Source organism: Sorex araneus, chromosome 1 (assembly GCF_027595985.1).
Source record: "Sorex araneus isolate mSorAra2 chromosome 1, mSorAra2.pri, whole genome shotgun sequence".
In the NCBI taxonomy this organism is placed as follows: Eukaryota; Metazoa; Chordata; class Mammalia; order Eulipotyphla; family Soricidae; genus Sorex; species Sorex araneus.
Genome location: NC_073302.1, coordinates 409,922,907 through 409,935,335, shown reverse-complemented (window position 1 = coordinate 409,935,335; position 12,429 = coordinate 409,922,907). Strand labels below are relative to the sequence as shown.

The 12,429-nt window shown below is 35.2% G+C and overlaps 1 protein-coding gene across 2 annotated transcripts in view; it reads left to right on the top strand.

The window, feature by feature from the left end:
* Nucleotides 1-12,429, top strand: part of IMMP2L (inner mitochondrial membrane peptidase subunit 2) — a 920,367-nt gene that overhangs the window by 590,785 nt on the left and 317,153 nt on the right. For both annotated transcript variants that reach the window (XM_055134369.1, XM_055134376.1), the window contains exon 5: nt 11,581-11,646. In XM_055134369.1, the coding sequence (XP_054990344.1) occupies nt 11,581-11,646 (66 nt within the window). The remainder of the gene's footprint in view (nt 1-11,580; nt 11,647-12,429) is intronic.

Here is a 12,429-nt window from a genome sequence, read left to right as displayed (position 1 = left end):
GCTCATATGGAACCTTACCTCTTTCTATACATATACATAACTCATTTCACTAGGAAACTTTGAATCCAGTAGCACAGTTGAAACATTAATAATGCATGTCACTACAGTCACTAGGGAGCATGTTAATCTGCAGATATATGTGATGGAAAAAAGAAAATGGAATTGGGTATAAAATCTCAGGCCATAAAAATCAAGTATGCAAAAAATATAACTTCATTTTGCCATTGCTAACTTTAATTTTCTTACTCTAGGAAAGTCTATTCTTTTTGAATCTGAGTAAATTTAAAAGCTTTTTGAAACAATTCAAGGAATTTAAGTGTGTTTATGGTTCTTTGTCTTGTTAAGAGTATCCTGTAAGCTCCAGGAAATTTTTAGTGTGATAGTATCAGGGAAAGGACCTTGGAGACCTCAGGGGACATCCTCCCATGCTTGTATCCATTGAGATAAAATATGGGCTGTCTGGTTTTCAATTGAAAAGCCCCCTCTTCCACTTCACGAGAGCAACCTTTGAAAAGACCGAATTCCCATTTGACTCTTTACTTCTAGTTCTGACCTTGAAAAGTATCAAGTGGCTATTGTAGTTTTGAGACCAAAGGACTTGGAGTTGATATGTCAGTTTACCCCTTATGGCTTTAAACTCCCCACAAAAAGTTACAGTAAAGGCACCCAAGCATGCCATCCAGGTTGTTTGGAGTGTACAATGCTGAGGGACTTGTGTGACTCTAATCCATTCATTATGGCACCAGTTGGGGATTAATCTTCATTGATAAAATCTTCACCGTTATATAATAGGGGTGAAAATTGGATCTTTTATTTCAGGTTTGTGTTTGGTTAGAAATTATGGTAGAAAAGGTGGGTACGTTTTCATGTTGTCTACAAGTGAGATGGTCAAGGTTGTCTTTGTTCTCTTGCTTTTAGCAAGACAAATTCCTGTCCTAAGTTTGGCGTCTCCTACCCCACAATATAATCAACAACATGACAAACTGGTAAGTTAACTCTATGAGAGACAGGCTGACTCTTGGGCTTTTCTACCAGTTATTTTCACCACATGACTTCAGACACTGCTAACATAACATTCTACTGGGGGAAAGGTGCTAAGTGTCCTCATTTCAGCTCTTACATACTAATAATCGCTTTGCGTTTGCACTTGGTCTATCTTTTATGTTTTATTTTTTGGTGATATTATTTGATACTAAAAATAATAATAGATTTCTGTATTCTCTCTCTATATATATATTTCAGATTATGGCATATGTATTTCAGATTAATAGTATATATTCATAAAATCTACCAAAAATGTATGATAGTATTTCCCATGCTGGTCAAATCAAAAAGTTTAAGGCTGCTTAGAGTAATTGCAATATTAGGGTTCTGAAGTTAGAATCGAGTTAATACTTTTTTTTACATTACCTTCTTAAATGGAACTCTATTGTAAATTCATATAATGGTCTTCTATTGTAAATGCAAACAATTGTTCTCTACTATAGATGCATATTTCAAGAGTGAGATAACTGGGGCCGGAGCGATAGCACAGCGGGTAGGGCGTTTGCCTTGCACTCGGCCGACCCGGGTTCGATCCCCGGCATCCCATATGGTCCCCCAAGCACCGCCAGGAGTAATTCCTGAGTGCAAAGCCAGGAGTAACCCCTGAGCATCGCTGGGTGTGACCCAAAAAGAAAAAAAAAAAAAAAAGAGTGAGATAACTTGGCTCAAAGGGCAAAATCTGTCTTGACTACAGTAAAAAGAACCAAGACATGTCTGAGTGCTTATCCTCCTTTCACTGTGAACTGAATCCTAGTACATTTGTTAAAGGTCTTCACTTTGAGAGTCTGTTATACGAATAGCAGTATTTGTATTTGTTAATTATGTATCTGTTCCACTCTGCTACAACTTGTGTCTATGAAATGCATGAAATATAAGTTTAGAAAATAAATACTTCAGGAGTATTTAATTTTCAGTCTTGAAGTATCTTTAAAGGTTATAGAAGTTTTTTTGAATATAATGATTCTATATTGCATGGTAGAATACACACAAACTATATATAAGTATTACATATTTTCTGTGTTTTTTTCTATATGAGCTATGTGTATTAATTTACATATAACCTAAAAATGAGGAATTATTGTCATTATATTTAATTTCATCAGATTACATTGTTCTATGTTTTGAAAATGCTTGAATTAATAAATATTGATATAAATTAAACCATTGGATAAATTTTTTAGATTTTTTATTAAGTGAAAGTATTTTTCAGAATTAAAAACTCAATTACAAAACTATTTCAGTTCTTTTCAATTACATAGATTAGAGTCGTAATATATTCTTAACTAATTTTACATAATCAACACTTGATAACTGAGACCATTGTCATATTTTTTCTTATTACATTTTTACTAATCCTAGTTACTAACAGTAAAGTTACTATTTCAACGATGAAAAAAACATTATTTTTAAACAAGTTTCATGCTTTGAAGTTAATGTTTTACTCATCAATATTACTAAAATATATTTACTTATGTAGGGAATGTAGAAGACTAATTGAGACATGTATACCTGTTCCTGCTGCCATGTTCTTAAGTCATTAGACACCCTGACTAAAATTCTTTGGGTTCTTTGAAGGATTTTATTGCTTCTTCTTAGCATCCTGATTCAGAATGGATATACATTGAAAAGAAAAAAAAAACAGCCAATGTAGACAAATCATTCCCTACAAAATAATCCTGTCTAAGACCACTGGCCCCAGTACTTACTTCTTTTTTCTTTTTTCTTGCTTTTTGGGTCACACCCGGCCATGCACAGGGGTTACTCATGGATTTGCACTCAGGAATCACCCCTGGCGGTGCTCAGGGGACCATATGGGATGCTGGGAACTGAACCCAGGTCTGCCGCGTGCAAGGCAAACGCCCTACCCGCTGTGCTATCACTGGAGCCCCCAAGGTTTTCTATATGTCACTATGTCCCGATGGTACCATTCCCATAATCTTTTCTTCCCCTAAGACGCGTTCTGTATCTAAGAAAACATCTTACAAGGTCAGGGAGATAGCTCAGAGGTCTCAAATGCCTGTATCATATGGAAAGCTCCAGGTTCAATCCCAGTGCCTCACGGTCTCCCAAGCACTGCAGTGAGTGTTCTATGATTCATAATTAGGACAGTCACCAGCACCACTGCATGTGTGATCCCCACCTCTTTCCCCCAAAAAAAAAGAAAAATTCGCTTTGCTAAAAATATGCCATTGTGTTGACATTTCCTGAGATACCAGAGCAAAAGACATTGTTAAGGATTTTGCATCTATTGTAATGCATATGCATATATGGAGGGGGGTACTGAGAATGAAGCTTAGTGACAAATGCTGAGCCACATCTACCTACTGAATGTGTACTTGAAACAATAGCATTGTGAAGATGTTAATAATGAATCCAAATTAGAGTTTAAAAAAACCACACAATGCAAAGAGGGTTACAAGATAAAAAAAAAATGAAACAAGTGCTATCCTAAGTGAAAAATTTTAAGTGTATGAAAACTGCCTTGAGTTTAAATAATGAATCATTTACAATAGTGTTGTATGCTCAGAGTTTGTATTACTGATAGTTAATTAAGAGTATGGAATCCAACAGTGAAAAATATTCAATGTTGTGTTGATTTTATGGATAATACCCATTTTAATATAAAAGTAATCCATAACTTTTCAATATGACTTCTATTTAGTTCTAATGTTTCTTTAATTGTTTAATAAAACTTGACTAAACCTTTGAAATTCTTTTCTTATCTCCAATACAACAAACTAAACATTCTTTTCATTAAATGATTTTTAAATAAATATTCTCTGTAAGTATAAGGAAAGGGTTATAATAATTTGTGTGGGTCCATTGAATTGATCTCCTTTATGAATTATTTTCAGAAGGATTAGTCTAAAATTTGCTTGAGTCTTTTAACTATTTTAATGTTTCAGACCTTATGCTAGAGCTTTTATATGTATTCTCTAAGTAATTAAATAATGGTAGATATAGAAAGATCTAGAAGAAAGATTACAATGTTTGTAACACCAATCCTACCTCCAGTGTCAACTTCTCTCTACCAGTGTCCCCAGCTTCCCTCCCACCCACCAACCTATCTTCTTAATAGACACTTAAAAATGTGCTTGTTACCTTGATGGGGGCTTGTAGGGTCCCACCTGGCAGTGCTTAGGGCTTAGTCCTACCTTTATGCTCAGGAATCACTCTGTCAGAGCTTAGAGAATCATACTGTGTTCCAGGAATCAAACCTGAGTCGACCACATGCAAGGCAAGCACCAAATTTGCAGTAGTATCTCTCTGCCCCCAGGCACATTTTAAAAAGTATTTATCAATTTATTTTTTGGTTTACAATATTATTAATGGTTTCTCATGGACATGATTGCAACACCACATGCATCACCAGTGTACTCATCTCCCTCTCCACAAACTCATTCACCTAACTTTCATATACCACCCAATTCAATTGTGTGTCACTTCCCCCATTAAGTTGCTGTCTTGTGTTTCTTTTAGTCCAACATATGAAAAAGATCACTCTGTATCTGTTCCTTTCATTATGACTGACTTTACTTAGCATATCCTCTACTTCTGTCCACGATGCTGCAAAAATAAAATGCTTTTGTTCTTAGGCTGCATAGTATTCCATTGTGTATCTGTGCCACAACTTCTTGATCCATTTATCTGCAGTTAAGCATCTGAGTTGTTTCCATATCTTAGCTATGATACTAAGTTCTTTGATGAACGTAGGTGTGTATATATCATTTCAAATTAAGGTTTTTGTATTTGGGGGATAGATACCAAGAAATGGTATTGCTCAATCACATGGGAGTTCTATTCCTATTTTTCTGAGAAACTCCATACTGCTTTCCATAAATGTTGAACTAGATGAATTTCCACCAATAGCAGATGAGTTTCTTTCTCACCACAACCCTGTGGACACTAGATAGTTCCAGAATTTTTGATATGTACCATTCTCACAGGTGTGACATTGCTCTGATTTGCATTTTTCTAACTATAAGTGATTGTGAGCACTTTTACATATACCTCAAAACAGGACACTACATTTGGTTATTATAGTTTGGGTCTCATACTTACAGTGTTGTTGGCTTAGTGGTTTATATATATGTAAATATACATATAAGTACATATGTAAATATATATGTATCTTACACCTCTGGCTTCTGCCCCTGTTACCTAACATCTATCTATTCTTACTTCCCTGCTCTGTTCTTTCCTTCCCTGTCCATATAATCTAGGGTCAATGGTAATATAGATATTCTCATCTTGATACCTTGCATTCCCTTTTCCTGTTATTCTATATACCACAGGTAGGTGAGTTCATCTGGCATAAGTTCTTCTGACTTGACTTAACAGCTCTAGCCAAGTTGCAGCAAATCGCATGCTTTCATCATTTTTACAGTCACATTGTGCATATATACCATAATTATTTCATGTCTTTTTGAATAAATGTGTCTTGAGGTTAGGTACCAAGAAGTGAAAGAGCTAGATCATACAATAGCACTCATCTTAATTTTCTGAAAAATCTCCATACAATTTTCTGTATTGATTGAACCAGACAACAATATCATCTGAAGTGGATAAGAACTCTCTTTTTTGAATTAATCCCTTCTGAGAATAATTGTTCCCTATTTATTTGATATGTGCCATTTGAAGTGATGTGATATGATATCTCATTGTCATATTGATTTGTATTTACATGATAAGAAATTTGTAATTTTTTGTGTGCTTATTGATTATCTTTCTGTCTTTAGAGATGACTCTATTTTGTCTCCCCATATTTGAGGAAGCAAAATAGTTTTTATTAAAGAAATTTACTTGGAGAGTGTGAGGTGAGAGAAAGAGTGGAATAAGTGTTCAAGAGAGAATACAGGTTTCTCTAGAGGGGCAAGGGCTGAAGTAGAAGAAAGAGTGAACTAAGTGTCCAAGAGAGAATATAGCCTTGAAAAATGTCCATCGTCCCTTTTAGTTTTTTTCTTTTTATTTCTTGATCTCTGTAAGTGCTTTATATCTTGGGCATCTTGGATATTAACCTCTTATCCGATGTGTTAAGTGTGAATATTCACTCCCATTCAGGTGGTGCATTTTCAGTCATGTTCCTTTTGACAACCAGAAATGTTTTAATTCAATATAGTCCCATTTGTTTATTTTTGTTTCTATTGCTTATGTACAGTTGCACACTTAGTTGTGTTACTCATACGCACATGGCTCTGGTGATACAAGATTAACATTCTGCCATCAGACCAAGGATTTCTGACAGCAGAGCTACCAGGACTGAAGCTGACCATGTGGGATGCTTCAAGAATTGAATTTGCTGTCTCGGCTTGCAAAGCAGTCTCTTTTTGCACTTAGTGATCCACTGGGCCCAGATAGGAATTTAATTATTATGTTGAGTAGCATTTGTCACTATCTTGCTATAGTTATAAAAATAATAATACTCTTACTTATTATAGAGTAAATTTATGTCCATGACCAACATTTAAAATAGTAGAAAATAGCTTCCTCAATATAAGGCACCTCTCCTACATTGATTCTTTCTAACTTCAATAACAGATAAAAGAGTTAAATTGTATGTGATATGTTTGATTTAATTAATGCCCATAAAGTTCCTGATATTTGGGGGCAGGCAGGTTGGGCCACACACAGATGTGCTCAGGTTTCAATCCTGCATCCCTCTTGGAGAGCCCAGCAAGCTACCAAGAGTATCCCGCCCTCGTGGCAGAGCCTGGCAAGCTACCCGTGGTGTATTTGATATGCCAAAAACAGTAGCAACAAGTCTCATAATGGAGACATTACTGATGCCCACTCAAGCAAATCGATGAACAACGGGATGACAGTGCTACAGTGCTACTGTGTTCAAGTATCACTTCTGGCACTTAAAGGACCATATGTGGTGCTGAGGATGGAATTTGAAGCAACTGCATTCAAGGCCAGTCACTATGCTATCTTTCTGGCTCAGTCCATGATATTTATGAGGGATTGGTTTAGAAGTCTAAATTTAGAAGTTGTCTCAAGTGACTTGGAATTCTGAAATTAATTTTATGGTCTAGATTTTTATGATCTAGAGTTTTCAAATGTAATATACAGAAGTTGAGAGCCAGAGAATTCGAACAGCAGGTAGGACGCTTTCCTTGCACGTAGCCTACCTGAAGTTGATCTCTGGTCTCTATGTGGCCAGCCAAGCCCACGAGAATTGGCACTGGAACACAGAGCAAAAAGTAAACCCTGAGTACCTCTCTGTGAGGTCTCAAAAAAAAAAAAAAAGCAAATATACACAGGAGATGCTAGAATTTATCACGAGTGGAAGAAGAGTGGGTGATTAGGTAAAGAGTTAAAGTTTTTTTTTTGACACCAGATTAGGTATGAGGGTAGGGATAGAAAGGGTGGCTTACTTGCCAATCACCTCAATGCCACAAAAGATAACTGAGTGTCACTTGCTTCTAAAGAACTTACTCAGTGCTCCAGATAGGATAAAAATTATGACTTCTTTGAAACATAAAAGCATAAAATGAGTTATGAAGGTGGCAAAACCCCAAGCATGGCTCTATAGCTTGTCACAGGATAAAGTCAACAATAATTTCTTCCAATGTAGGAAATGAAATTTAAGAGGACCAAGCACTATAGACAAATCCCCCCAACCTTTACTATATCCTGTTTCCCTTCCTACAACCAGTTTGAATAAAGACAAATTCTTCAACACCAAATTAACCTACTGAGACCTCCATGGTTTAGATATAATTCTAAGGCATCTTATTCAAGCCTCTGGAGAAATATTACATAATTAAATCATTGGCATCAAATACAAAATGCTTAAAATCCAAGCTCCAGAAATAAATATTGTAAAGTGCTTCTCATAATGAAAACACTAAAGTACAAATTTAAATGCAAATGTCTGCATTTATTGGCCAGCATACATTGTATCCCTAAAGTAAGGCATAATCCTTCCCTCGTTATTCTTTATACTTCCTAGAAGATAGGCAAGTGGCCAGGAAAATTTAGATTAAGAGAAGTTCAATGACTTTCACAATGTAAATCTATAATAACTCTCATATCATCTCCACTTACATCAAAGTAATGCATTCAATAGCCTAATGATTAAAATACAGATATAGATTTTTAAGCAGCAATGGAATTAATGTTAGAAATAGTTTTTTATTTTGAATAATTTGATTAGATTCATGTGTGGCATATTAAAATTTATAGATATATTTGAAATAGTAATTTTTAAGATTTTATGGGATACATAGCTCACATTTCACGTTCTATTTTGTCTCATGATCTGAAAATATAGATTATATTAAAATATAAATCTCATATTTTTCATAACCTTCATGGTTGCTTCACATATGGTTTTCTAAGTGGAAGCCTAATTTTTCACTTTATTTTGTTAATTTTAATACCACATAAATACTAGGTATAGAAACTTGGTAACAAATTAAGGTCACCCTCCTATATTGGAGATATTTTTTGCAAGCAATGACACACTGCACAAAAATGTTGTTATCTGCTAATGGCTTATCCACCAATCAGAAACAGAAATACAAACATGTGTCTTATCATATACAACTTCCACCCACCTGTGTTTGATATCATCCTTGTGTATTCACCGAATGACCGGGAATCTCGTGGCTCTCTCTCGCCGCCTGCATTTGGTGGTCGTGAGCTGCTTCCCTACCCAGGATGGCCGATGTCATGGGTGGACAAAGGAGGAAACAAGGGCCAAGGCTGATTGGTGGGCAGTTGCCGTTTATTCCATTCTCCCCACGCGCCTGTTTCAATCTCACTAAGCTCCTCATTCCCATCTCCTCCTGTCTCCCTTGTTCATCTCTCCAGATCGCTGCCTTGGTCTCTCCCTTGTCTCCCCCAACTCCCTCCCCACCTCGGTGGTAGCAACTACACACCCAGATCAGGTAGCACAATCAGCCTATGAAAGTCCTTCCTGATAGGCGGTAGCCAGTTTTTTCTTCTTTCCTTAGTCTAATAACTTAATTAGCATCTTAATTCTGCTTCTTAATATTAGTTATTTTGTATGGACACAATAAGAGATACTTTAAGCTTGTAAGGTGGCTCTTCTGGGAACATCTTGCTATAGATCTCAGACTACAGTGCTCAGGTCAGATTAGTCTTTCCTAATCCTAGCAGGGTCATAATCCAGTTGTTACATTTTGGATCATGACAGAATTTGTCCGTGACCATGCTCTTAACTTATAATTATTATGGCAATTTTGGCCTTGGCCCATTTTGATCCCACAGTAGCTCACAGCTTGTCCTAGATCCATCCAGTCTCTTGTCGGGACCCTGCTTTTGGGGTGCTAGCAACTTAAGCTGAAGCTTAAGTCAGGTGAAGAGGTGCCCAGGAATTAATATTATTTGAAGTCAGTTAACTCCCAATTTACAAAAGCATAGCATTAACTGCCTTCCTGTGTCCATACAAAAAGGACAATCATCTAAATTGACATAAGGAGAAAAGAAGAGCAATATTTACAAATTAACAGTCTGGTTAGGAGTTAAAGGTGATTGACTGGTTGGGGAAGCAGAGCACAAAGAAAGAGGTTATAAATAAGCACAGAGGAATGGAAGTGCCTCAGGAGCACTGTGAATGGATGCAACTCAATAAACCTATGCTTCCTGTGGCAAGGCAGAAAGGACAAATCAATGTTATTCTAGACATCCTGATCTTTTCCAAGTACAATCACATGCATATTTTCTCTCTAAAATTATGAATATGTGATCATGTTATACAAAACATTTCTACTTATACGTTTCTATTAATTTTTCCAAAACAGTGAATATTATTTAGTAAACCATTTTAAATGAAATGTATCTTCTTATGTAAATGGAATATCATGTATTTAACCAATTTTTTATGCTTATGTGTTTTTTTGAATAGACATTATCCACAATGATTCAAAATTTTAATAGACATTTACCATATAGCTAAAATTTTGAGCACATACAGAATCATTTAATTAGGATAGACTCCTGCAAGTGTGACCTTTATGCAAAATAGAATATAAAATGTTGATACTTTTACAAAAGGCCATGTTACAAAAATATACTTTTTGTACAAAGTACTCATGGCCCTAAATCTTCAACAACAAATTGTATTATCATTATTTATTTGTCAATGTAATATGAAAAATGTATCCCATTGTTTTAAAATGAAGTTTGTTAGTGATTTACAAGGCTGAACATTATTTTATTATCTATGACCGATGGATATCTGGACAAAGATACATGGGAGTGAAATTTTCTGTAATTCTAGTGCTGCAGAGGATATTGAGTCCATCCAACTTGAATGTGCCTACACCCCTTTTTATAAGTATGCTACTGCTAAGGTCACACATGGGACTGTTCACAGGCCTTAGTCCTCACCAACTAAGAAGACTTATAGTCAGAGCACTCAGATCACAAGAGGTCTTTATATCTTTGTAAGGGCCTTATATTTCTTGGCTGTTTACCGTGTGTGCTGAGTGGGAGTATTTTCCCCTTCTTGGAATGTCTTTTTGTTTTAACACAAGTTCATTTGCCATGACAAAAATTTTAATTTGAGGGTGGTGAGAGGGATATTGGGATCATTAGTGGTGAGAATGGGCACTGGTGGAGGCATGGGTACTTGATCATTGTAGGACTGAAACATAAGCATGAAAGTTTATAAGTCTGTAACTGTACCTCACGGTGATTCAATTAAAATTGTTTTAAAAATTTTAATTTGATGTAATCGCATTTGCTTATTATGGTTTCTCTTGCCTTTGCCAATAAAGTCATAGTATTGGAAACACTTTAGAGGTTCAAATCTTGTAGCATTTTGCCTGTCTTGCTCACTGTATTTTATGGATTCTTGTCTGATCTCAAGATCTTTCATCCACTTTGAATTGAGTTTTGTGTAATATGTGAGATATGGAACCAGTTTCCTTTTTTAACAGGTGGTTATACAGTTTTTCCAACACCAATTGTTGAAGAGTTTTTATTTATTTTGTTTCATATACCAATCTCTTTTATCAAAAATTAGTTAACCATAGATCTGAGAATTTTTCTTTGGGTACTTGAGTTTATTCCATTACTCAGAGTCTGTCCTTATATCACTGCCAACAGTCTGTTTAAACTTCAAGTTAAATGTAACTTAATTTCCTAATTTTTCATTTCAAAGCATCCATATCATCTGTTTTTGAGGATTTAAGTCAAATTTTTTCTATTTATTTTAAGTGAAACAAACAATGATATTAAATTTTAGAGTGATGTTTAATCAACTTATTTTGCATGAGTCCTGCTTCATAAGTAGTCAATTTAATGATATAATTATTGATTTCTCTTAATTTGGGGGGAAACTATAGTTTAAGCACATCTTCTTCTCTGCAAGGCATTTAAAATAACAAGTACTTGGATAGTAGCTCCATATCAAATTGGGATCTCAGTAGGATGGTGTCCTTTCATGAATGTGAATAATTCTGTAATGACTTTCATATAACTTATTTTGATGGTGATTTTTTTCTTAACATTTTCTTAAAACAATGCATATACAACTAACTGTGTAACCTTCTCTTATTTCAGGTCACCTAAAAACCCAGAACAGAAGATTATTAAGAGGGTGATTGCTCTTGAGGGAGACATTGTAAAGTAAGTACTTTAACTGTTGGTTTTGTTACATTATCATTTTTTAAATTTTTTTAAATTTTTATTTTCATTATTATTTTTGCTTTTTGGGTCATACTTGGTGATGCACAGGGGTTACTCCTGGCTCATGCACTCAGGAATTACTTACTCCTGGTGGTGCTCGGGGGAACATATAGGATACTGGGAATCGAACCCAGGTTGGCCGCGTGCAAGGCAAATGTCCTACCCACTGTGCTATCGCTTCAGCCCCTTGAGTTACATTATTAATAAAATTTTAGTTGGTTGTAAATAAAAGTACTTAGAAAGGACATCTCAGTTCAAAGTGAACTAAAAACTAAAGGGATCGTCTAGAAGAACTGGTAAATCTTTAGCAAGCAAGATAACTACTTTAGGATGAGAAGTACATATACACTTTTGTTTATATTATCCTTTTATTGTAAGGTATCCATGAAATAAGTAAAATTTGATCATATTTTCTTAAATGACCATTAATTCATTGTTTTTTCAAAAATTGAATTAGTATGATTATTTTAGATTATGCATCAAGTTTATTTTAGATAAATTCAAGAATATTTTATTATATTAGAAGCAAATGCAGAAACTATGTGTAATCATTTATAATAAAACGTATACTCTTGGGAGATATTGTTGGTGGGAATCCAGACCCATTGCAACAAGGCCAGTATGGCAGTAAAGCAGGTTACAGAAAATTGAGTTTTTTCCATTGTATATAGACATTGTGTCCATGCAATACCATTAAGTGTGTCTTATGTAAGATGGAATATG